This window comes from Notolepis coatsorum (genome assembly GCF_963971535.1).
Source record: "Notolepis coatsorum genome assembly, chromosome: 2".
NCBI classification, from domain to species: Eukaryota; Metazoa; Chordata; class Actinopteri; order Aulopiformes; family Paralepididae; genus Notolepis; species Notolepis coatsorum.
Window position 1 is genome coordinate 129101452 of NC_140166.1, and position 27893 is coordinate 129129344.

Consider the following 27893-nt stretch of genomic DNA (forward strand, 5'->3'; position numbering starts at 1 on the left):
ACACTCACTTTAAATAAACAACTCACTGTAGCACCCACTTTACCCACTTTAGACACTTTAACACACTTTATATTTATTGGTAAAGAGATTTGCACTACAACTACAACTCATACCTCATTGCACCTTACCCTAAGTTGTACCTCATCGGCAGTGTGCCCGTGCCGTACAAGTACAACACACGCCCAGGCGCACAGAGAGAATGTCACTTGTAGCAGACGGACGACGCGCACTATATATACTCGTGCAAAACATGTCCCGGGTGTCACAAGGTGAGCGCGACCGTGCGGTGTGGGTTATAAAATGAGCGCGACCGTGCGTGTTGGGTGTTAAGGTGAGCGACTGAGCGCGTATAATATTATTATAGGGCCAAGCGTCTGGAGGTGAACCCGCTACTTCACTATGAATTGAAATAAATAGGGGACCCTGATGGAAACAAGACAAACGTCTTTCTCAGGTCTGCATCCCCTTAACAATTGTGTGTATTGACTTGAGCCGTGCTGTATTGTACCCATTCTGCAATCTGTTAATAAAGTTTTCATTCATTCATTCATTCACTTCAATGAGCTACGAAAGGGAAAAGGGTCTGGTTGTACACAGTGCGCCCACCGTACCATGCCGTCCCGAGCGCGGGGGGGAAGCTCGGTGGAAGAAGGGGGGACCGACGGCGCGGCAGAGGAGGACACCCGTCCCGTGTTGTTGTGCGCCCTGGAGACGGAGATGATGACCGCCCGCAACCCCTCCTCGCGGGACTCTAAAGTGGACGGTGTGAATAATAAGATGATCAGTCGGAACGGCGGAGACGTGACGGAGATATCTGTGCCGCTGTCCTTCTCCACCGGGAAACGGAGCATCATAGCCCCTATTGAGGGAGACAATCTTTACAGACTGCGGGACCGAAAGTTCCTGCTGGAGGACAAGAAGCGGCTCTGCGCCGGGGCTCTGGCCACCGCGCTCCTCGGGATCCTGCTCATGATCATACACGCAGAGATGTGTCCTTTCGTGTATCAACCGGTAGGTCTATTTAACTTATAATAACGACATAACGACAGACTTATATTATATACGATACAATTAACAAAGTCAGCTAATGGAAATGTGGAGAAATAATGTCCAGTTGTTGTGACATTATTTGTTCTCTTGGTTTTTACTTTGGAATAGAGAGGAACTGGAAGATGAATAGCGATGAAGACAGAGAACGTTGCTCCTTCACATTTTAGTACCATAAAGGAAAAGACAGTAGACTAGACTGTCAGAGAGAGATAGAGAGGGAGAGAGGGGGGGATGAGCAAGAGTGAGTGTGTGTGTGTGTGTGTGTGTGTGTGTGTGTGTGTGTGTGTGAGTGTGAGTGTGTGAGAGAGACAGAGATAGTTAGTGAGTGAGTGAGAGAGATAGTGAGTGAGTGAGTGAGTGAGTGAGTGAGTAAAGTGAGAGAGAGGGGTGTGTGAGAGAGAGAGAGAGTAACATGCTCCCCTAACAATATCCCAGTTTCCGCAACACAATGTCTTCTCTTGGTGAATTTAACATTATGCAAAATGTGGGTGATTTCAGGATTCTGTATACATTTGGTTCTCTTGGTTTTTACTTTGGAATAGAGAGGAACTGAAGATGAATAGCGATGAAGACAGAGAACGTTGCTCCTTCACATTTTAGTACCATAAAGGAAAATACCGTATACTAGACTGTCAGAGAGAGATAGAGAGAGGGAGAGAGAGAGGGAGGAGAGAGAGAGAGAGAGGGGGGAGGGGGGGGGGGATGAGCAAGAGTGAGTGTATGTGTGTGTGTGTGTGTGTGTGTGTGTGTGTGTGTGTGTGAGAGAGAGAGAGAAAGAAGAAAGAGTGAGTGAGTGAGTGAGAGAGGGAGATAGTGAGTGAGTGAGTAAAGTGAGAGAGAGGGAGAGGGGTGTGTGTGTGTGAGAGAGAGAGAGAGAGAGAGAGAGAGAGAGAGAGAGAGAGAGAGAGAGAGAGAGAGAGAGAGAGAAACAATATCCCAGTTTCCACAACACAATATGTTGTCTTCTCTTGGTGAATTTAACATTATGCAATATGTGGGTGATTGCAGGATTCTGTATACATTTTACATATTCAAGATTAACCATTTATTATTAAAAATAAATACACAATTTACAGTCTATATAGGATAGCATTGCAAATATTTTTAATCTATCTTTTAATCATTTCAATGCTTGATGTACGCTATATTTGAAGCACAATTGATACATAGAAAATGTAACATGACCCCCACACACACACACACAAATAAGGATGGTGAAGGGGTGGTGTACTCAAAATCAAATAGACCTCTTACATAATGTCTAGCAAAACATATAATCCTCCTGTAAAATATCACGTAACTCCTGTTAAACTCACTTAACTTAAAATTTCACTTAACTTCACCCCAGATGCAGCATAAAGTACATGACTGGCAAACAGGAAGGGAAACCACCATTAATCTTCGCCATAGGCTGAGAAAAAGGAACCAGAGCCTTTATTCTGAGAGGTCTATTCAATGCCAGACCCAACCCCTCTGAGGCCCGAATCATAATTCTGCTAGGGCCCCCCCTACCAGTCACTTTATTGCATGCCAAAATCTGACGACAGTTTACCGTCAACCGGTAAAGTAAAAATTATTTCGTTGATGAGCTCAGCGATGCCCGAGTCGCGCGATTTGTTATTGGTTTGTCATGACAAACTAATTACATAATCCAACATATGTGTAAAGAAACAACATATTCCAGTTAACGGTATATTTTTTTAATGATTCGTTACGGCGTAATCAATACTTCCATTTGTATAAATTGGGTTAAGCAGAGCGCAGTATTCCTGCCTGGCTGAGCTGGATGCATCTCGGCTGAGGAGCGCGTCGCGGCTCATGCGCATGCGCACGCTCGGCCAATCAGAGGAACCCGGAAACCCAACTGCGTTGTAGAAAGCATAGACGCGGCCAGGCCAGTCCAAAACAAACATTTAACCACTAGACAATAAGCAATATACCAAAACACTAACCAGGGAAACCAATTCACACCAGGGTGGGGAAGTTCAACAACAACACACACAGTGACATCCCATTAATCATCCCATTAACACTATGGCGACCGCAGTCTTGCAGCGATTTAGGCCTCAGAGGACAGAGGATTGTAAACAAACCGATGTACTTTCTAAGAGATATATATATCATTTATAGTATTTCTATCTGTCCATTCTCATTGTCACTTGAGTGCATAAACCGTGCCTTCATAATGGCTTAAAGAAAATAAAAATCCATCGGTTGGTTGTCATTTTATAGCGTTGTGAATATAAGGTCTAGGCTTTTCTTCAGGAGGCTGCAAAAAAGGCTAAACGTTGGCGCCGTTATATCAAACGCCATTTCTGCTGTATATATACGAATGAAATAAAACAAACTGCGTAGCATCCGGACTATTACAGAGCATCTATGGATGAAATGGGGGCGGCGGGGAACGCAGATCAGTATTATTGATTAGCAATAGAGTGTGCGTTCAGGTAGCCAATGTCAGTAGTCTATCACGTTAGGTTATAAAACAATGTCCAATCCAGCTGTAATTTGGGGTAATATTATCCTACCATCAGGCCATGTGATCGCCGGCAGCATTTCCTCACCAGTCATCGGATTCTGGTAGATCGATATGTACATTGGCTAATCATAAATCCCATTATTCCACGCTGAAAAATACGTTCGGCAAGCTGATCAAAGATGGAAGGTCTTCGTTTGGAATCAAGGCTCTATGATCTGCCCACAGGACTGTAAAAGCAATTTAAAAAAAATCCCCTCAATGATACTGCAGTGGAGCGATGGCGCCCCTAAGCGGATCTGGCCGGTACTGCATGTTTCGAAAATCAAATATGTGGAAAGATCCTGCAAGTGGATCGGGGACCTAATAAGCATTATAAATATGGAATAAAACAATAACAACTCGTCACAAGTATACTCGTGGCTCTGGACCACAATGCATGGAATCGAAACACGTATATACTCGTGAACGGACGCCATAGTGTTAATCAAAGTAAGCATGTGAGTTAACAATGTAATCAATGTCTGCACCAACTGCTGGTGACCACTAGAGGGTGGTATGAGACTGGAGGAAGGTAGGCCTCCAATGTTCCTTCTCCCCCCACAGCCCAAACGAGGGCTGAGTATGGGATCGTTACAGTACCCCCCCCCCCCCCGAACGGGCGGCTTCCAGACGCTCGATAACAACGTCCGGGAATGGGCGAGGCCGGAGGCCGAGACCCCGGACCGAAGTGAGGGCGAGGACCCGGAGAACTGGGGCCGGGAGCCCGAAAAAAGAACCCAGGAGGGGCATAGCAGTCAGGGGGGCTGAAAACAGGTGCAGAGGCCCAGAGAGGGGGGCAGGAGCTGGGAACAGAGGCCCGACGAGGGGGGGTGGGGATGGGTGCAGAGACCCGGAGAGGGAGGCCGGAGCTGGGAACAGAGGCCCGACGAGGGGGGGTGGGGATGGGTGCCGAGACCCGGAGAGGGGGGCTGGACCTGGGAACAGAGGCCCGGAGAGGAGAAGCGGGGAAGGGAACAGAGACCCGGCGATGGGGGGTGGGGACGGGCGGCGAGACCCGGGAAGGGGAGCTGGACCCCGGAGCCGGATCCCGGACGCGAGACCCTCCAGCCGCCGGACTAGGAACCGGTTCAGGAGAGCCGGAACGGAAGTGCGGCGGTGACAACCCCCGGAGCAGGATCCCACGCAGACCACGGCGAAGCAGGGCTGTACGCTAAGCTTTTTCACTAGGGGCACACTTGCCCCTAAATGAGAAATTTAGGGGCAAAAAATATTTTTTAGGGGCACATTTTTAAATAACAATTTTACCATTATTTATATCGGTTGTTTTTGATTTAAAAAAAATAAAAATAAAATTATATAATTTTTTTTAATAAAATATATATATTATATAATCATACTTGTAGTTGTATTATCTGCGAGACATCGCCACCACGCAACAAGTCTAAATGCTCGCTATATGCAACCAGCTCCACTGTCTGTGTGTACTCGAGTAGCCTCCAGCTACGGCCAGGATTCCCCGGAGCTGCAGCTGGACCCTATACTGTAGCCTCCAGCTACGGCCAGGATTCTCCGGCGCTGCAGCTGGACCCTATTGACTATATTCAGCGTGCCCTCAGCTCGAATACGCATCGACTCAGTGTTATAAGACATTGATATCAGGAGCTATCTGAACTATTTAGTTTAATGGGACGTTTCGTTTTGAACAGTAAGCTAACGCGAGCTATCATGCACTACTAGACTTACTGGAGCATTTGTTGATAGCTATCAGTAGCTAGCCGGCTGGCAGGCTCACCGAGGTCCCAGTGTCCCACTAGAGACTAGTGTTTACAACAGCCACGGGTGCGGGAGGGAGGAGGAGCAGCAGACGCCGCAGCTCTCTCCGTGTGTCTGAGTTCAGTTCAGTTCGGCTCACTATAGGAGGTCGAACGCGTCGAAAATATGAAGCAATACTAACTTTACTTTTCTTCATAGCTAAATCAGACAGTCAGCCAGTCTATCAGAGTGAGTGCTCAGTCGATTGTTCCCGCTGATCATACCTGCTGAGTGCTCACTGCTCAGCTCGCGTGAGTGACGTCATCGCGTCATCACACGCCTTGGATAATTTAGGAGTGAAATGCGAATGCAAGACTTGAAAGCACTACTCGCAAGCCCGCCCCCAGATAATATTTACCAATCGCAACGGCCAATTAAAGGGGCAATTCGCGACGATATCATCGCAGTGTACAGCCCTGCGAAGGCCACGGCGAAGACCACGGCGACGACCACAGCGAGGACCAGGATGCCGATCACGGCGCAGAGCTGGACCAGACGGGGAGCCAGGGTCAGTCGAGGAGCCGGGAGCCTGCACAGCAGCCGGACCAAATGTAGAGGCCGGGCAGGGCACGGAGACCGGACTGATCTTGGCGGCGAGGCGTGGTGTAGGATCCGGGGATGAGGAGTCTGGACTCACTGTGGGGGAAAGGTTAGTTGGTTGATCCTGGCTAGTTACAGAGCCTAAGCTAGCAGTGGGAACTGTGCTAGCTGAGGAGGCCTGATTAGCTGTGGAGGCCTTGTTAGCAATACTAGCCTGAGCCTTGCTAGACCTCCGAGCCTTGCTAGCTCTCGGAGGTCTGCGAGCTGCGGGAGCTAGGCTAACTGTGGGGCCTGGACTCACTGTAGGGCCACTGCTAGCTGGGGGGACCTGGTTAGCTTCAGGAGCTAGGCTAACAGTGAGGGTTATGCTAGCTGGGAGGGCCTGGCTAACTGCAGGAGCTAGGCTAACGGTAGGGGTTGGATAAGCTGTGGATGCCTGGCTAGCTACAGGGGCTAAGCTAGCAGACGAGGCTCGCCTCGCTGTCTCCATGAGAGCACAGACTTTGTCAGTCATAACCCTCATCTGAGGTGCCTGTGTTGGACTCTCCTTCGCTACGTTGTCTATGAGTTTCATCCAGAAGACCCATTTAGCTGGAGAGTAGCTGGTCAGATCCCTGTCTAACATGCCAAGCACAATGTCCAACGTCTCCGTGACTTTGTCCGCTGAGCTCTTGCGTGGTGGCGTCATTCTGTTACGATTGGGGTAGTGAGGGAAGGCGATGAGAGCTCAGTTGCGGACAGGAATGGAGGAGGCAGAGACGGCAGGATAACGTGTATAAAAATAGGGAAACAATGTCCAGGCACGCACTCCAGGTTTTTCCAAATTTATTGGCAGCCTGTAATCATGACGTTTCGGTGTGAACACACCTTCTTCAGAATGGCTTGCATGAAGCATGAAGGGTAAGTGACCCTAGTACAGGGGTGGGCAATTATCTTTCCCAGGGGGCCGAATGAGCAACTGAAAATATGTTGGAGGGCCGGGCCAAAATTCCAAACTCAATTATGCATAATATACATTTTATTTCTATATAAAAAGCAGTAAATGGCATTGTTTTGACCCCTGGTAAGAGTGTATGTTATTATTTGGCAATTAAAAGGTGAGGTTAGCTTTCAAAAATATCATTTATTCAAATAGAATTTATTTCCAAAATGATAAACAAAATGTGAAACATTAATAACAAAGGGCATTTTGAGTTTCATATACTATTGAAACAAGGATTTTCTTAGCTTTCTAAATACATCACATCATCTTATAGCAAAAATAAACAAGACATGTCACTGAACTGTGTAAAGAAAAGTGTCCCAGTTTTGTAGCCTTTTTTACTTTACATGCCTATATTAAACATTTAATGTTTTCAGAACTTTGAAAAAAAAAGATTAAGTGTCCCATTTCACTTGTTATATCTCCACATTTTAGTGTTCTTCAGTTCTATTTTTTTTCATTCAGTGTGAGAAATCCAGTCTCTGTTGAGCTTTAACAAGTCCATCAAAGTCAGGTTGCATGTCTGAGGTGGAGATGCGAAGCACAGCTGCCAGATGTTCATCAGTGACAGAGGATCTGTACCTGGACTTGGTAAACGTCATGACTGAGGCCCCGTTTAGACGGAAACGCTAGCAGGTGAATCTGCAAAAATATTTTTTCGGATGTGCCTTTCGTTTATACGGAAACAGCGTTTTTACGGGGTGAAACCGCAAAAAAGTGAGACTACCTCCCAGGGTGGAATTCCTAGAAACGCTAAACTTTTGCGCTCTCATCTAAACTGCCAAACCGCATAAAACGTTGACGAAAGGGTTGTCACGGCTTTGGTCGCGCGTACTGCTTACATCACAGGCATGCGCCAGCGCCGCCAGTAGCCTAGAAGCGTAAACAAAGCATGTCTGATTCTATCCATGGCGATCACCTGAAGGCTACATTGGCAGTACTTTTAACCCTTTCACTGCCACACGACAGAAGGTTAACCCTTTACTATCACACAACCAGCTGTCGTGTGGCAGTGAAAGGGTTAAATACACAAGAATCTGTCCCGCGGCGTGAGTGGACCCACTGTCTGTGAGTGACTCTGCTTTGGTCCAATCACATTCCCCATCCACAGTCTGCGAATCAGAGGCAGAGTAGGGCGGGTCTTCACAGCACGTCATGTGACATATGCGCCAATCGTGTGACAGCGGGGCTCCGTCGTTACAGCCTCGTCTGCACGGAGAATTCCACCCCAAAACGCTCGTCTAAACGCAAAATTAAAAGTGAAACCGCAAGACGACTTTTGCGGTTTCTGTTCAGACTTCCATCCCAAAACGCTCGTCTAAACGTAGCCTGAGAATGTCTGTTCACATAACAGCATATGTAGGTGGATCCAAAGAGAACCACAATCTTCTGAGCATGTCTCCTCATGTTTGGAAAGTTATCCTCCTTGAGAGCAGAGTAGAACTCTAGCAGTGATGCTGACTTAAAGTGCTCTTTCAGTAGTGAATCAGACTGCATGTCAATGAGTTCAAGCTGAACAACTATCAACAATCAAGGTAAAGGGAGAGGAAACCAGCTGCATTTCATCCTCAACCTTTTTGAAATCTTGAAAACGCCTTGAAAATTCATCATGCAGTGCTCCCAACATGGATGAGTACCTGTGCCGGTGATCAGCTGATGGTTTGACTTCTTTCAGGGTTTTCATGTGTTTGAGATTGTTGCTGCCTAGTTGCCTTGAAATTAATTGCAATTTTGTAATGAAGGCTTTCACATGGCTATGCATTTCATGAGCAAAAATGCCCTTGGACTGCAGTTGTGTGTTCAGTAGGGATGGGTACCGTTCACATTTGAACCGATACGGTACCGGTACCTGTGAATCGATACCGGTTCGGCTTGCCCCGACTGCTTTGTTGTTGAATCAAGTCAAATCCTAGGTAAGCGTATATTGTGCGTGTGAACGTTGACATGAAAAGTAAAAAGTAAAAAAAAAAAAAAAAAAATTATCATTTTTTTTTTAAATTTTTTTTATTATTGCAAAACAAAACTTATTAAAAGTCAGTACTCAACACACAATGTATAATGAAACTTTCAGTAAAGGTGGTTAAAATATATGCAAGTACAGAAACAGGATAAAACAAAAATAGTCAATAATAACATTTTAACCGTATACCGTGTATATCCAGCAAAGTTACAATTATATAAATGTTAGTATATAATATACCCCTAATACCTATTTTCTAAAACCCTACACACATATGCTCCAGCTCAAACCCCCCCCTCCCGGACCCCCTCTTGGATAGTACCTCCATTATCCCTCACTCCTAACCAGACATCACCATTATAGGCTAGCTTTTATTCTCTCCACCACTTCTAACCACATTAACATTTTGGATTCATTGAGCCCCAGAATTCTTGCTGTTGATATTTCTTGATATATCACATCGAGATATGTAAGAAACCACACTTTCCGGCACATTTTTTCCGGTTGAAACCAACGTGATGCAATCAGTTTTTTAGCTACTGTGATACCCGATAAAACCAATCTTTTTAGTTGTGGGTTCACTGCAAACTCAAAAACATCATTCAATAGCAATACCGCGGGGTGTACAGGTATATTCCAAAATACGAGTATTGATAATTGTTGGGACACATCTTTCCAGAATGCCTTAACTGGTGGGCAGTCCCAATACATGTGCATAAATGTTCCTTCGTCCCCATTTGTACATTGGGAGCATTTGGAGTCTTGTATAAGCCCCATTTTGCACAGCCTTATAGGAGTCAAGTATGTCCTGTGAATATAGTTCAGATTGATTTGTTGATGATCCGGGTTCCTTGATGTAAGTCGGACATTTGCCCAGGCTCCTTGCCAATCAAAGTCATTTTCCAGGTCTGGTATATCCCTCCTCCAGACATTGTCTAGTTGAAGGGTTTCGTACGAGGACGTTAGTAATTGATAATAAAAACCTGATACAAAACCTCCCAATGTATCTCTTTCATAGAAAAATTTGTGGTAAAAAAAAATTATCATGTAATCTTTCGCGGGCCGGTCAGAATCATCCCACGGGCCATACAATGCACAGGTCTGCCCTAGTATATACAAGTCAAACAGGAAGTGACAACATAGGAAGTGACAACACATTCCCACAAGAGATCTGCAAAAAAGTACAAAATACCACTTACAAGCACAACCTTTTCAGAATTATGTAAATCGAAAAGAAGCGTGTAAATCAAAAAGAAACAGTAAATCACAAAGAGATATATCTATATATAGTTATATATATTTTATACAGAGTAGGCCTACATCTTAAACTCTAAACATAAACACTCATGACCCATATAAGCCATCTTTCAATTATAAATATAAAGAATGATAAATGAAAATAGTAAACAATCGAATGAAATGAAATAATCAAATGAAACAGGTCAAAACATTTTCCTCATTGAGGCCTCTAGGCTCTAGACCAGGGGTGGCCAACCCGCGGCTCGCGAGCCGCATGCGGCTCTTTGCCCGTCAATGTGCGGCTCTTCCATCCAAAAAAAAAAAAAAAAAAATTGTTTTTTTTTTTTTTTACTTTTTTTTTTTTTTTTACTTTTTTTTTTTTATGTCACTCATTCCATAAGGACGTAGAATAAACATTTAAATTTTTTTTTAAATGGTCCATTTGCATGTTCTTGGTATCTGAATCTAGGGACATATATGGATCAGTGTCAGAAATAGTGTGTCTGTTACTAGGCGTGAGTAAATTGTAATGAACCAAAGGAGAATATCAATTCTATTTAAAAAAAAAATTTATCTTTGACTGTAAATAACACCATGCTAAAATTGACCAGACCTGAAAAATCTAAGCAAATGAATAAAGGGAAGATGATTAAACAGAAGGTTTTGTAGATACAGTACTGAATTCTGCCATCTTTTTTATAATGTAAATTTCTCCACCATTCTTCATCATATTGCAACACCGTTTTTTGCAAGACGTTCACAGAAAGGTAGAGAAACTAACTGCGTTCTGTTTTATGGCAATAACGTTCAGGTTTGTGGGAGATAATCCCAAAAAATAAGAGAAATTAAAAAGTAAATCCAGAAGTCAGATGATTGCCAGGGGCTGGTGTGAGCTGGGTAGGGTAGTTTTTCGAAATTTGAAAGCCCTGAGTCTCTTCCTTCAAAAGACTACACTCACTTTTGGCTGTGCCACTTCCTCCTGTCAATATGCGCCGGTTTCCGACTCAATGCCCTGAGATTTCTATAATCTTATATTTCACTAATAACAGTTAAAATAATTGGTAAACAAACATAATGCTGAAAATATACACTTTTACTGTATATCTCGGGCTTAAGAGGTTAACCCTGTGAGGCCCAAATTAAAAAGAAATTAGCAACTTCAGAGGCCAGAGGGTGGGACATATAAACACATTTACTATCAAATAGCATTGTGAGGCTGAACAACAGGACCAATTGACTATACATGTGCTTAAAGGGGAACTATCTTATAAATGGCTTTTTTCAGTGTTTACCATTGTTTCTTAGCTATGTGGACTTATATTAATAGGATATATCTCTAATTCTCATATTGGCGAATTCTTCCAATTCTCCTCTCACAATATTCACCCTCACTGAACTGAGTCATCTGAAAATGTGCATATCTGTGATGTCAGAGATTTCTCAGCTGCATAATAATGTGGCAGTTGATGTGGCAGTTGGCACCAGGCCACACAGTGGTTGGAGCCCAGCCTCAAAACGGCTTAAGATCTTGAGGTAGAAAAATGCGGTTTTTAGTACTTGATTAGAAATACAAAACAATGCATTTAAAAAAAAAAAAAACTAGGTGTTCCATAGACTCACAGGAATTGTGTAAAAGTGCCCAAATAGTGAAAGAAATAGTAAAATAGTTCCCCTTTAACATTTTTTAAATAAACATTATTTTTTTAAATGGCTAAAAGTGATTTAGTAATTTTGCAACCGTGGGTCTCACAGGGTACTTTTAACCCTGTGAGGCCCAAATAAAAAAGACATTAGCAACTTCAGAGGCCAGAGGGTGAGACCTATAAACACATGAAGGGTGCCGTGACTGAAAAAAAAGGTTGAGAAACGCTGGTATATGGTGTGGCTCTTTGTGGTACCACAGTCATTTTTTTGTGGCTCTTAGTCTCTGACTGGTTGGCCACCCCTGCTCTAGACAATCCAGAAAATGAATATAAAAGCATTCCCTTTGTAGCAAGAGCCTGTCTCTGTCGCCGCCTCTTGGTGGTCTCAAGACCTGCTCTATACCCATGTATTTTAAGCCAGAAATATCATGTCCTAACTTATTAAAGTTGCAACTGAAGACTTCTCGTAATTTCTTCTTATAGAACATTTGTGCTCCGAAATTTGATTTTTAAAACGTCTTCTTGTTTTTCCAACATAGTAAAGGTTGCAAGGACATTTAAGCAAGTAAACAACAAAATCAGAATTACAGGTAATCCGGCCTCTAACAGCGATACTCCTACCTGTACTTGGTTGTAAATAAAATTTCTCTTTAATCATGCCATGACATTGGGTACAAGACAAACATGGAAAATTGCCATTTGGAATATTAGCCATAAAATGGGTAAATTTTTTGGGAAAATCTGTTTTAACTAACTGGTCCCTTAAGTTAGGTTGCCGTTTGTAGAAGTATTTGGGTGGTTCCTGGAACACACCTCCGATCTTAGGATCTGACTTTAAAATGTACCAGTATTTGTTCACAATATCACGCATATCTCTAGAAATAGGGCTGAAGGTGGACACCAATGCTACTGAGTTGCTTTTTACTTTGTCTTTATGTGTAAAAAGGGATTGTCTGTTTATCTGTTTAGTTTTATTAAGAGAATTCTCAATAAGGGCCTCACTATATCCTCTAGATCTAAAGTTCTGACAAAGATCCTTGGCTTGTGTATCAAAAATGTCATCTGTATTACAGATACGATTATATCTCAAAATCTGACTAAATGGTAGGCTCCTCTTGAGCTCTGGCGGGTGATAACTGCTATAATGGATAAAACGAATTTCGATCAGTCTCTTTTTTGAAAACTTCGATATGGACAATATTGTCTCTCTTTTTCACCAATACATTGAGGAATGCTGTTAGAGGCCGGATTACCTGTAATTCTGATTTTGTTGTTTACTTGCTTAAATGTCCTTGCAACCTTTACTATGTTGGAAAAACAAGAAGACGTTTTTAAAAATCGAATTTCGGAGCACAAATGTTCTTTAAGAAGAAATGACGAGAAGTCTTCAGTTGCAAGGCACTTTAATAAGTTAGGACATGATATTTCTGGCTTAAAATACATGGGTATAGAGCAGGTCTTGAGACAACCAAGAGGCGGCGACAGAGACAGGCTCTTGCTACAAAGGGAATGCTTTTATATTCATTTTCTGGATTGTCTAGACTGAGCCTAGAGGCCTCAATGAGGAAAATGTTTTGACCTGTTTCATTTGATTATTTCATTTCATTCGATTGTTTACTATTTTCATTTATCATTCTCTATATTTATAATTGAAAGATGGCTTATATGGCTCATGAGTGTTTATGTTTAGAGTTTAAGCAGGGCTGTACGCTAAGCTTTTTCACTAGGGGCACACTTGCCCCTAAATGAGAAATCTAGGGGCAAAAACATTTTTTAGGGGCACATTTTTAAATAACAATTTTACCATTATTTATATCGATTGTTTTTGATTTAAAAAAAGAAAGAAAAAAAATTATTTTATATAATTTTTTTTTTAATAAAATATATATATTATATAATCATACTTGTAGTTGTATTATCTGCGAGACATCGCCACCACGCAACAAGTCAAAATGCTCGCTATATGCAACCAGCTCCACTGTCTGTGTGTACTCAAGTAGCCTCCAGCTACGGCCAGGATTCTCCGGAGTTGCAGCTGGACCCTATACTGTAGCCTCCAGCTACGGCCAGGATTCTCCGGCGCTGCAGCTGGACCCTATTGACTATGGCGGCGGTTACACCTTTCGTTTCATTTTCGTTTCATTGTCATATGCGTTTCGCCGCGACGTCGCAGCCTCGAGTCACACTTTCGTTTTTGTCACCTGAGCACACTGATGTAGTACACTGCCAAAGCAGTAGGTGGCAGTAGGTGGCAAACATGAAGGCAATTTCAACCAATCAGAACTTGAATGTGCCTGCAAAGCAAATGTCAACAAGGCGGGCGCCACCATCTTTTGCCTAGTTACCCAATGCAGCACTTCTTTTTCAGCAAAGTCTAATAAAAGTGCAATAAACAAAACGGATACATTCACTGTGTGTTCTGCCTGTCATTTGTTGATGAAACAAAACTAACATCAACACAAGTGACCACCAAGAGCAGATAGTTTAGTCTAAAAAAAGATCGGTAGCTACATTGTTAGCTGCATGCTAACGTCAATGGAATTTGCCATTATAACAGTATAGCATTGTGGCTAGAAGCTAACGTTAGCTCACGCTAGTTAGCCAGCACCAAACTGATGATATCGGGAGCTATCAGTAGTTAGATAACATTAGAGACAACGCTGTGTGTATTAAACAAAGGTGAATAGATGACTGGGCCATTTTGTTTAATGCTTGTTAAGTTGAAAGAGGAGCTTTGAGCTAACATGGTCTGATAGCTCACGTTAGCCAGCTGCTCATGCAATCGGTAATGCTAGCAGAATGAATGGATGTAAACTTTATTTAACATATTGCATATGGGTACAATACAATACGGCTCAATACAAACAATTGTTAAGGGAATGCAGACTGTTGTAGCTTGGACTGGGGTCCTTATAACAATAACTTGACAACACATGGTAGCTGCAGCTATTTTGGGACACGGAGCTATGTCCCAAACACACACACCCACACACACACACTGTTGTCACCGGAAGGGCACGCAGATGGTATCTACTGCGCATGGGCGTTTTCGCAACAACGGCTCCGTGCAGACTACACGGCTGTTGTCGGCGCGTTTTTTAGGGGTTCTCCAAAACGCAAACACAATTTAGCGTTTCAGCCGTATCCACCAAAAAACGCCAAAAAACGCATTTCTGTGTAAAAGGGACATGAAACGTATTCAAAAACGTATAAAAACAAGCACAAAAACACTGTGTGTAACTCCCGCTTATATTCAGCGTGCCCTCAGCTCGAATACGCATCGACTCAGTGTTATAAGACATTAATATCAGGAGCTATCTGAACTATTTAGTTTAATGGGACGTTTCGTTTTGAACAGTAAACTAACGCGAGCTATCATGCACTACTAGACTTGCTGTAGCATTTGTTGATATCAGTAGCTAGCCGGCTGGCAGGCTCACCGAGGTCCCAGTGTCCCACTAGAGACTAGTGTTTACAACAGCCATGGGTGCGGGAGGAGCAGCAGACGCCGCAGCTCTCTCCGTGTGTCTGAGTTCAGTTCAGTTCGGCTCACTATAGGAGGTCGAACGCGTCGAAAATATGAAGCAATACTAACTTTACTTTTCTTCATAGCTAAATCAGACAGTCAGCCAGTCTATCAGAGTGAGTGCTCAGTCGATTGTTCCCGCTGATCATACCTGCTGAGTGCTCACTGCTCAGCTCGCGTGAGTGACGTCATCGCGTCATCACCGCCTTGAAAGCACTACTCGCAAGCCCGCCCCCAGATAATATTTAACAATCGCAACGGCCAATTAAAGGGGCAATTCGCGATAATCTCGTCGCACTGTACAGCCCTGTTAAGATGTAGGCCTACTCTGTATAAAATATATATAACTATATATAGATATATCTCTTTGTGATTTACTGTTTCTTTTTGATTTACACGCTTCTTTTCGATTTACATAATTCTGAAAAGGTTGTGCTTGTAAGTGGTATTTTGTACTTTTTTGCAGATCTCTTGTGGGAATGTGTTGTCACTTCCTATGTTGTCACTTCCTGTTTGACTTGTATATACTAGGGTCACTTACCCTTCATGCTTCATGCAAGCCATTCTGAAGAAGGTGTGTTCACACCGAAACGTCATGATTACAGGCTGCCAATAAATTTGGAAAAACCTGGAGTGCGTGCCTGGACATTGTTTCCCTATTTTTATGTATGATATCAGAGGTTACAGCACCCAGTGTCAAGTCTAGTGAGGTGAGCGCGTTCTACTACTTTTTTCACAGGATAACGTGTATATACATATAGACTTTACTGAAAGACGACACGTTACAAAACGGAACATAAATGGCACAGCCGAGCTGGCACTAATACACGACGAACTGAGGCACGAGAACGAAAACGGAATACTTAAACTACTTACAACACTTAGTACAAAAACAGCAAGGCACGGGAGAGATGACAGCAGGCACGACGGGCAAGGGAACACAGTGGTAACTGGGGGTAACATGGAGGGATGACGCCACAACCAGAAGAGAGGAAGACACACACTTAAATACCAAGACTAACGATGATTGACAACAGCTGGCCAGGCCAGTCCAAAACAAACATTTAACCACTAGACAATAAGCAATATACCAAAACACTAACCAGGGAAACCAATTCACACCAGGGTGGGGAAGTTCAACAACAACACACACAGTGACATCCCATAATCATCCCATTAATCAAAGTAAGCAAGTTTCAAGTTTCAAGTTTCTTTAATAGTTGTCATACAGAAGTACAGAATACTTTTATACAAAATGCTTCTTAACAATGTAATCAATGTCTGCACCAACTGCTGGTGACCACTAGAGGGTGGTATGAGACTGGAGGAAGGTAGGCCTCCAATGTTCCTTCTCCCCCCACAGCCCAAACGAGGGCTGAGTATGGGATCGTTACAACAGCCCTCGTCTGCTCCCGGCTGCCCTTGGGGGGGAAGGACGACGGGATGGGTTAAACGCAGAGGAGTATCGCATCGGCGATCCTACAAAAACAATGCATGCGTGTGTGTTCCGGTGTGTGTGTGTGCTAGCTAGGGTTGGGCACCGAGAACCGGTTCTAATAGGAACCGGTTCTGGAACATAAATTATTTGCATTTCGATTCTTAATTTCGATTATTAAAAAAAAATATATATATATATATATATATTTTACTTTGTTAATTAATACCCTAGTTACAGTACAGCAACCAAATTAAACTGTATCAAGTCAACTGACAATGTGAATAGTATGAAAAAAATCTCTTGCGAAATAAGCTGTGACCTGTTTTGACCTGCACCTCAAAGAATCGGAATCGAGAATCGTTTAGAACAGGAATCGAAATGGAGAATCGGAATCGGAACCGGAATTGTTCAAATCCAAACGATGCCCAACCCTAGTGCTAACCGTGTGTGCTAACCGCTAACATTGAGTGTTGTTGCATGCCGATTAAAGACCTCTGCGACAGGTCCTGCATTATTATTATTATTATACACTTGATTGAATGAAGGCTAACCTTGCATCTAGCCGGCACATAGCATCCTTTGGCTAATCTACCATCTAATCTACATGGCAGTCTGTCTGGAACACTCGCAGATAAGTAGCAAACAAAGAGGCCTCCTGGCGAAAATGGTTTATAAAGTCACTTTGGTGGTGTGTTGGTCTTGTCTCTCATCACGCAACGAATTCCTGGCAAGTAAAGGTTAGCCAGCTAACGTCTCCCCTCCACTAAACGAGGCTCACGGCTCACGCATGGTGATAAAGGGTCCCTGTGTGTATATGTGTGAGGCTTGTGGCTAGCCAACATATGCTTAGTGGCTAGGAAAGAGAAACAGAGGAAATTGTATTATTGTTGTACTTTCATGTGAGCACATGTCCAGGAAGTCATTGCGACATGAGACCCGACACACTTTGTAAGCCATTTTCACAGAGGAGCTTCTTTAGTGTTTCTGTCTGTTTCAGACCCCTGGGATAACATACAACCGGGGACCACTAGCAAAGGGAGAGCTATCAAGCTAGCTTACTGCTGGCGTGCCTCATGTGTAGGCTAGCTAGTGTCCAGCTTTGTTATGGTAAGGTTACGCCCACTTTTGAACGATCAAATAAAATCTTTCCTGATATCTGGTCCCGCTTGGCTATCCTGTTTTGGTCGGAAAACGATCAAATATCTTACTAAGTAAATAAAAAATGTTCTATAGAAACTGAAAAGTTAGCTATCATCACATTAGCTTTTAGCTAGCACATAGCCTTTGGTAGAAGAGACAGTTGTCCGAATCCATCCAAACTTGTTTTCTCAAGTCACATTTAGGGTTAAAGCTCGCTGGCTAGTAAGACACTGACAATAAATAAAGTCTCAACTCAACAACATTAACCTATTTGGAGAGTTGAGAAAAACAAGTTTACCTGCTTGGTTCCCATTCAGTCTCGTGACATTTTCTCCCCCTGCTTTCGTAGTCAGAGGCATATCACCGCAACATTTATCCCTGCTACACCTTGTCAAGATTGCCACTTTGATACGTGTGGGATAGGTGGTTTTCGGGGGTCCTTGCACAGCACATGGGGCCCTAAACGACTTGCACGGTGTGCTTATAGGCTGGACCGGCCCTGGGTCCAATCTTTGTTGTTTTGGCTACTCTACAGACTCAAAATGGACCCAGACCCACCGGAATGACCCATGTAACACATGTGCCATGCACTACACTCTTCATACCCACCGGTCGGTCAGACATTACAACTGGGAAAGTGAAGTGGTGACAAACCAGCGCCAGGAAACACTCACCGGCGTGTTAAGCACAAATTGGCTCGATACGGTACGCTAACAGGCTATAATGCCACACCGTCTCCCCCCCCCCCCCCCCCGTTTGGCTCGATACATTACGCTAACAGGCTATAGCGCCACACCGTCTTCTCCTCGGCCCCCCGTTTGGCTCGATACGGTACGCTAACAGGCTATAATGCCACACCGTCTTCTCCTCCCCCCCCGTTCATACTGTGGAATAAAGCGGCAGTCGGTGCGCATAGATCGGACGTTACACAACTACCTATCTTTGTTGTCGTAACAATTTCCTTGATTAGCAGACTCCTTAAAACAGCACAAGCCACATGCTGCATGAGGGCAGAGCCTGCACCTGGGCTTTGAACCCCCCTGACCTCTTGATTAGCGGCCCATTTCCAGACACATTATTACTGTAGCGAGCGCAGTCTCATGACATTAACATGCAGATCTCAGTGGATAACAATGCCAGGCCACACAATCAACAAATTATTAACTCCCCCGTCGGTCTCTCTCTACTCACACACGGCAGTTCCACATGTGGAAAAAAGTTCTCATGCATGCCGCAAAAAAACACCGGACCACCGCCTCGCCGTGTAGTCAGTGATTGATTACAGTGGAGGAGTTCCTTTTATTCCTGTCCGTGTCGACTGAAGTCTTTTAAGAGCAACTTATTGAGGGTTCAAGATTCAAGAGGTTTATTTGTCAGATGCGTGGTTAAACAGGCAGTTACGCCACGCGATGGAAATCTCATGTTGCTAAGTCCACCCTTCACACAAAATCACAAAATATAGACTTAAACTAAGGTAGAGAAATAAGGCATGAGTGACAGGGTGACAGTATTGCACGTTGAGTTCACAGTGTAGTGGTAGAAGGAGATAAAAGTGCACTATGCATTGTTGCAAATGTTGCTAATAATGGTAGTGGAGGTGACAGTGAAGTCACGGCAGCAGTCAGAGTGTCTGTGTAGCGTTCACACTTCAGTCAGTCAGTGATGGGGGGGGGGGGGGGGCTTGTTGGATAGTTTGTCAAAAGAACTTATAGCGGGACATCTTAAAGATCCCATGACATTTTTCCTCCGTTGCATTTGGTCTTCAACTAGTTTTCATCTATTTATCACTACATTATGTGCCAAAGTATTCACAAAAATTATTTCCTTGAAATGTAATGGAGTAAAAGTATAACGTTCCCTAAAAGGAAAATACTCACATAAAGTAGCTCGAAAATGTACTTAAGTACAGTACTTGAGTAAAAAATACTTAGTTACTTTCCACCACTGGAGAGTTGCCTGTCAAACATCTGAAATACATAAAAGTTACTTCTACCGAGTGATATTTTTAGCAGAGCCTACCTTGTCCTTATGCACGGAAAGGGGCTATTTATGGCAAGTTTTTCCACATTTCCACACTTCCCCCACAGTGAGATTGCTAACGGTAGTGCCGGCTATCTTTCCACATCATTTAGTGTATAATTAGAGTGTTTGAGTAATGCGAGGTTCACCTCCACAGGAACAGCTGATGTAGTGTCGGGTTGGGGGCGTACCTCACCTCTCTGGCCACGCCTCTCTGGCTCTTAATTGGCTGGAAGGTGTGCTGGAAGCACGCGCGGGGTTAACTTAAATAAAGAATAAGAAGAAAAGAAGATGAAGATGAAGGAAAAGCGAAACAAAACAAAACAAAACAAACGACAAAAAAAGCAGTAGTGAAAAGGGCTGATTTAAAGGACAGTAGGTTGTTGACAGGTGGGTTTTGAGGGCTGATTTAAAGGACAGTAGGTTGTTGAAAGGTGGGTTTTGAGGGCTGATTTAAAGGACAGTAGGTTGTTGAAAGGTGGGTTTTGAGGGCTGATTTAAAGGACAGTATAGGTGTTGAAAGGTGGGTTTTGAGGGCTGATTTAAAGGATGGTAGGTTGTTGACAGGTGGGTTTCGAGGGCTGATTTAAAGGATGGTAGGTTGTTGAAAGGTGGGTTTTGAGGGCTGATTTAAAGGACAGTAGAGTGTTGACAGGTGGGTTTTGGGGGCTGATTTAAAGGACAGTAGGTTGTTGACAGGTGAGTTTCGAGGGCTGATTTAAAGGACAGTAGGTTGTTGACAGGTGGGTTTTGAGGGCTGATTTAAAGGATGGTAGGTTGTTGAAAGGTGGGTTTTGAGGGCTGATTTAAAGGACAGTATAGGTGTTGTCAGGTGGGTTTTGGGGGCTGATTTAAAGGACAATAGGTTGTTGACAGGTGGGTTTTGAGGGCTGATTTAAAGGATGGTATAGGTTGTTGACAGGTGGGTTTCGAGGGCTGATTTAAAGGACAGTAGGTTGTTGAAAGGTGGGTTTTGAGGGCTGGTTTAAAGGACAATAGGTTGTTGACAGGTGAGTTTCGAGGGCTGATTTAAAGGATGGTAGGTTGTTGAAAGGTGGGTTTTGAGGGCTGATTTAAAGGACAGTAGGTTGTTGAAAGGTGGGTTTTGAGGGCTGATTTAAAGGACAGTAGGTTGTTGAAAGGTGGGTTTTGAGGGCTGATTTAAAGGACAGTAGGTTGTTGAAAGGTGGGTTTTGAGGGCTGATTTAAAGGACAGTAGGTTGTTGAAAGGTGGGTTTTGAGGGCTGATTTAAAGGACGGTATAGGTGTTGACAGGTGGGTTTTGAGGGCTCATTTAAAGGACAGTATAGGTGTTGTCAGGTGGGTTTTGGGGGCTGATTTAAAGGACAATAGGTTGTTGACAGGTGGGTTTTGAGGGCTGATTTAAAGGACAGTATAGGTGTTGACAGGTGGGTTTCGAGGGCTGATTTAAAGGATGGTAGGTTGTTGACAGGTGGGTTTTGAGGGCTGATTTAAAGGACAGTATAGGTGTTGACAGGTGGGTTTCGAGGGCTGATTTAAAGGACAATAGGTTGTTGACAGGTGGGTTTTGAGGGCTGATTTAAAGGACAGTAGGTTGTTGACAGGTGGGTTTCGAGGGCTGATTTAAAGGATGGTAGGTTGTTGACAGGTGGGTTTTGAGGGCTGATTTAAAGGACAGTAGGTTGTTGAAAGGTGGGTTTTGAGGGCTGATTTAAAGGACAGTAGGTTGTTGAAAGGTGGGTTTTGAGGGCTGATTTAAAGGACAGTAGGTTGTTGAAAGGTGGGTTTTGAGGGCTGATTTAAAGGACAGTAGGTTGTTGAAAGGTGGGTTTTGAGGGCTGATTTAAAGGACGGTATAGGTGTTGACAGGTGGGTTTTGAGGGCTGATTTAAAGGACGGTATAGGTTGTTGAAAGGTGGGTTTTGAGGGCTCATTTAAAGGACAGTATAGGTGTTGTCAGGTGGGTTTTGGGGGCTGATTTAAAGGACAATAGGTTGTTGACAGGTGGGTTTTGAGGGCTGATTTAAAGGACAGTATAGGTGTTGACAGGTGGGTTTCGAGGGCTGATTTAAAGGATGGTAGGTTGTTGACAGGTGGGTTTTGAGGGCTGATTTAAAGGACAGTATAGGTGTTGACAGGTGGGTTTCGAGGGCTGATTTAAAGGACAATAGGTTGTTGACAGGTGGGTTTTGAGGGCTGATTTAAAGGACAGTAGGTTGTTGACAGGTGGGTTTCGAGGGCTGATTTAAAGGATGGTAGGTTGTTGAAAGGTGGGTTTCGAGGGCTGATTTAAAGGACAGTAGGTTGTTGACAGGTGGGTTTTGAGGGCTGATTTAAAGGATGGTAGGTTGTTGAAAGGTGGGTTTTGAGGGCTGATTTAAAGGACAGTAGGTTGTTGACAGGTGGGTTTTGAGGGCTGATTTAAAGGACAGTAGGTTGTTGACAGGTGGGTTTTGAGGGCTGATTTAAAGGACAGTCCTCTGGTGTGTCCTCCTCGGCTGACGTCGGACAACGAGAGAAACAAAATCCGTGTTAAGGTTAACGCAAATTAGGTCGTTCGGAAAAAAGGGGCCTTTTCGAAATTACCTTCCCCCCCCGAAAGTGGGGGGGGGGGGGGGGGGAACGACAGAAACAATTTTAGACGCGAGACAATGGAATGTGGTGCAACGCCGGTAACCTTCCGTGGAGTCGTCTTAATTAGCCTTGGACAACACAGAAGTGATGCAGATGCTATTGGGGAACCAGTGGAAAACAAACTACCCTGCCAACGTACGTCACACACCGTACTGACGACCTCTCCGCGCTAAAGTTTCCTCAGGTTTGTCTGAACGCTCGCAATTATCTTTTTTCAGTGTAAACCACCCTCCATTAACTTCCATCCAGGTTTAAGCTCCCCGTTAAAAAACTTCCATCCAGGTTACATCAGTCGCGCGTGCGTGCGTGCAGACGTCTTCAACACAGACGTCTTTTTAATTGCGTGGAGACGCTCTGCAAACATCAGGTGTGTATGTTGGTTAGCTTAGACGGCTACATGCGCATGGTGGACGATGTACCTATATGGTAGGTTACACCGTGTACCTGAGAGAGTTGGGATAGCGTTCTGCACCTCAGCTTGCCCGGCTAGTGGTGTGTGTGTGTGTGTGTGTGTGTGTGTGTGTGTGTGTGTGTGTGTGTGTGTGTGTGTGTGTGTGTGTGTGTGTGTGTGTGTGTGTGTGTGTGTGTGTGTGTGTGTGTGTGTGTGTGTGTGTGTGTGTGTGTGTGTGTGTGTGTGTGTGTGTGTGTGTGTGTGTGTGTGTGTGTGTGTGTGTGTGTGTGTGTGTGTGTGTAGGTGTGTGTGTGTGTGTGTCTGGGGGGGGGGGGGGGGGGCATCCTGGCTACTCCCAAACCCAGGCTTGAGAAAGGTCAGTGCACTTGAGCCACACAGTGAGGTGACCGGGCCCTTCGCTGTCTGGAGACCCAGGCTCTTATCGTCTATCGACGGACCTCTCTCCCAGACGGACCTCTCTCTCCCAGACGGACCTCTCTCCCAGACGGACCTCTCTCTCCCAGACGGACCTCTCTCTCCCAGACGGACCTCTCTCTCCCAGACGGACCTCTCTCCCAGACGGACCTCTCTCTCTCCCAGACGGACCTCTCTCCCAGACGGACCTCTCTCCCAGACGGACCTCTCTCCCAGACGGACCTCTCTCCCAGACGGACCTCTCTCTCTCCCAGACGGACCTCTCTCCCAGACGGACCTCTCTCCCAGACGGACCTCTCTCCCAGACGGACCTCTCTCTCCCAGACGGACCTCTCTCCCAGACGGACCTCTCTCCCAGACGGACCTCTCTCTCCCAGACGGACCTCTCTCCCAGACGGACCTCTCTCCCAGACGGACCTCTCTCTCCCAGACGGACCTCTCTCCCAGACGGACCTCTCTCCCAGACGGACCTCTCTCCCAGACGGACCTCTCTCTCCCAGACGGACCTCTCTCCCAGACGGACCTCTCTCCCTCTCCCAGACGGACCTCTCTCCCAGACGGACCTCTCTCCCAGATGGACCTCTCTCTCCCAGACGGACCTCTCTCCCAGACGGACCTCTCTCCCAGACGGACCTCTCTCTCCCAGACGGACCTCTCTCCCAGACGGACCTCTCTCTCCCAGACGGACCTCTCTCCCAGACGGACCTCTCTCCCAGACGGACCTCTCTCTCCCAGACGGACCTCTCTCTCTCCCAGACGGACCTCTCTCCCAGACGGACCTCTCTCCCAGACGGACCTCTCTCCCAGACGGACCTCTCTCCCAGACGGACCTCTCTCCCAGACGGACCTCTCTCTCCCAGACGGACCTCTCTCCCAGACGGACCTCTCTCTCTCCAGACGGACCTCTCTCCCAGACGGACCTCTCTCTCCCAGACGGACCTCTCTCTCCCAGACGGACCTCTCTCCCAGACGGACCTCTCTCTCCCAGACGGACCTCTCTCCCAGATGGACCTCTCTCTCCCAGACGGACCTCTCTCCCAGACGGACCTCTCTCCCAGACGGACCTCTCTCCCAGACGGACCTCTCTCTCCCAGACGGACCTCTCTCCAGACGGACCTCTCTCCCAGACGGACCTCTCTCCCAGACGGACCTCTCTCCCAGACGGACCTCTCTCCCAGACGGATCTCTATTTGCCACATCCTGCTCCATTTCACCTGTTTCTCATCACTCATTTGGAATTGCAAAAAAAAAAGGCCATTGTAACATTATTTAGAAAAGTGCTATAAAACTAAAGTTCACCATTACAGTTTATTTTCACCGTATCTGTAGCCTATTTTAGTCCGTAAGAAGTCTTTTTAGTTCATTACCCTCTTTGTTGACTTCACATTTAGTATGTGCATCCTCCTATCTTTTTATCTTGCTTCTACACACACACACTCACACACACACACACACACACACAAACACACACACACACACACACACACACACACACACACACACACACACATAGGTAGACTTGTGTACTATTCATCTTGGGTTTATCTGCTCAAAGAGGAAGTAAACTAACCGCTGCTACTTAGACTCGTGTTATTTTCCCTTGTAAAACGGGGTAGCTCAGATCAAGCAATCTGATTGGTTCACAGCCGCGGTATAATGAGCGTGTATATCCACACAGCTATGATTCTAAGTCAGTATCACTCCGCGACGTCTGAGGAAAGAAAACGTTAAATGTTAAACGAGACGGTCTGGTCCACGGAGGAGACTGGGGCTGGCTGACGCAGGCCCAGTTAGGAGGAGACTGGGTTCTGGCTGACGCAGGCCCAGTTAAAAGGAGGAATCCTCTTGGTGCCAAGATGGGGGAAGCCCTTGTGGACGGTGCGCACGTATGCCCATATATGGACCAAGAGCTAGAATAGAATAGATCTTTATTTGTCATTGTTGGTACAATGATTGTTGGTACAATGAAAATTTGTTAGGAACATCACCACTGGCATACAAACATAAGATATAGCATGTGCAAAATAATAATGTCAATAATAATAGTAATATAGTAATAAAGTATCAATGTCCCAATGTCCTCAATATATAACATACCATCATTGTCCCGAGTGCATTTAGTGCTAGTGCAAATAAATAAATAAATATAAATATTTCAGTCCAGTGAGTTAATGGAAGGAGGGGGGGGGGGGGGGGCGTTGACTTGCAATGGATGAAATATTGTATAGTGCAGCAATGCAAGTCCGGTTCACAGTTATTGTTGTAATGTGGGAGTGGGAGTTATGTCACCGGGAGTTGGGGACGGGGGGTGCGGGGGGGGGGGCAAGTTGATGTTGTTCGTTGAGCAGCCTGACAGCCCGTGGGTAGAGGCTGTTGGTCAGTCTGCTGGTTCCGGACTGGATGGATCTATACCTTCGACCAGAGGGCAGCAGTTGAAAGAGATGGTTTGCTGGGTGGTACTGGTCTTGTATAGATAGATATTATGTATACGCCGTAGGCAGCGGGAGGTAAAGACTGTGGAGATATCTGGGAGGCTAGCTCCAGTGATCCTCCTCGCAGCCTTGACCACTCTGTGGAGGGCCTCCTTCTCTGCCCTGGTGCAGCTAGTAAACCACACCAGTAGTCCGTACGTGAGTACACTCTCTACTGCGCAGTGGTAGAAGTTGGCCATCAGTCCCTGTGGGAGTTTAGCCCATTTAAGCTTCCTAAGATAGAAAAGGCGCTGCTGTGCTTTGCCCACAGCAGAGGCAATGCTGACCCCCCAGGACAGGTCATCAGACATTGTCACGCCCAGAAACTTAAATTTTGAAACCCTCTCCAGTCTCCACCTCCTCATTCCCAATGAGGAGTGGAGAGTGGCTGAGGTCACCAGTCCTGCGGAAATCGATGATCATCTCCTTGGTCTTCGTGGGTTGAGAGCAAGGTTATGACCATCGCACCACTCCACTAGTTGCTCAACCTCCCTCCTGTATGAGGTCTCATCATTCCCTCTGATGAGGCCAAGCACTGTTGTGTCGTCTGCAAATTTTACTATGAGGTTAGATGGAGAGGAGGAACAACAGTCGTGTGTGAAAAGTGTGTAGAGAAGTGGCTGAGTACACACCCCTGAGGGGCCCGGTGCTAATGGCCAGGGTGGGGGATGTGTGCTTGCCAATCCTGACATGTTGTGTGCGATTTGTGAGAAAGTCCAAGATCCAGTTGCATAGTGTGGTGTTCAGTCCGAGTTTGTGCAGTTTACTGTGAAGCTTGTTGGGTAGAATAGTGTGAAAGCTGAACTGAAGTCAACAAAAAGGAGTCTACCATATGTGTGCCTGTGCTCTAGATGTTCCAGCAGAGTGTGCAACACAATGGCAATAGCATCCTCTGTTGACCTGTTCTTCCTGTAGGCAAACTGGCTGTGGTCTAAGGATGGCGGTATGGAGGCTTTTATGTGTTTCATGACCAGTCTCTCAAAGCATTTTGCGACGATGGGGGTGAGTGCCACAGGTCTGTAGTCGTTCAGGCCTGTGACTTTAGGTTTCTTTGGAACCGGGACTATTGTTGCTGCCTTAAGACATGCGGGAACCCAGGATGAGCCCAGAGACAGGTTGAAGATGGTGGTGAGAACTGGAGCTAGTTCAGCCGCACAGTCCTTGAGCACCCGTCCCAGGACTCCATCAGGCCCCGCCGCCTTCCTTGTGTTGATGTTTTGTAGACTGAGTCTGACCTCATGAGTGCTCAGGACTATGGTGGAGCCGTCAGAGGGGAGAGGGGGCGACACCGGGTCCTTGTTGTCCCTGTCAAAATGTGCATAAAAGATGTTTAACTCCTCCGCTAGGGGGGCGCTGCCGTTGACAGGGGGGGATGTTCTCCCCTTGTAGTCCGATATAGCCCTGACACCCGTGACCCTCCCACACCTGACGGGGGTTTGAGGCGCTGTTGAAGTGGGCTTCAATGCGGTTTTTGTATGACAGCTTAGCAGATCTGACTCCCTTTTTCAGGTCTGATCTCGCTGCACTGTATGCGTTGGTGTCACCTGATCTATGCGCTGCATTCCTGGCTCGTAATAGTGATTTTATTAAGCTATTGCTTAATTAACCCTTATACTACTAACCCTAAATACTACTAACCCTAAATACTACTAACTTGTATATTATTACTAACCCTTATACTACTAACCCTACTACTACTCCCCCCCCACCCCACCCCACCTACGAAAGTCTTTCTCTGGTCTGCATCCCCTTAACAATTGTGTGTATTGAGCTGTACTGTATTGTACCCATTCTGCAATCTGTTAATAACATTTTCAATCAATCAATCAATCAATCAAACCAACGCTAAATACTACTACTCTACTAATCCTAAATACTACTAACCTTTATACCCTGCTTACCTAGCAGACCTCCTCACCCCCTATACCAACGCCAGGGCCCTCAGATCGGCTGATAAGGGTCTCCTAACCACCCGTAGGTCTAACTTCAAGTCTAGGGGGGGACGTGCTTTTGCGGTCGCAGCCCCTGACCTCTGGAACAGCATCCCCGTGTCCATTAAATCTGCCCCCTCCATCGAGTCTTTTAAATCAAAACTCAAAACCCACCTATATCGCCCGGCCTTCCCTGACTCACTTGGACTCTTGCCGTACTT

The 27893-nt window shown here is 45.3% G+C and overlaps 1 protein-coding gene across 1 annotated transcript in view; it reads left to right on the forward strand.

Moving 5' to 3' along the window:
* The first annotated feature begins 324 nt into the window (after positions 1-324).
* The window catches only part of kcnn4 (potassium intermediate/small conductance calcium-activated channel, subfamily N, member 4), a 98546-nt gene continuing 70977 nt past the window's right edge, over positions 325-27893 (forward strand). The window contains 1 exon segment of the mRNA XM_084308690.1: positions 325-1011. Coding sequence (XP_084164816.1) covers positions 613-1011 — 399 coding nt within the window. The 5' untranslated portion in view covers positions 325-612.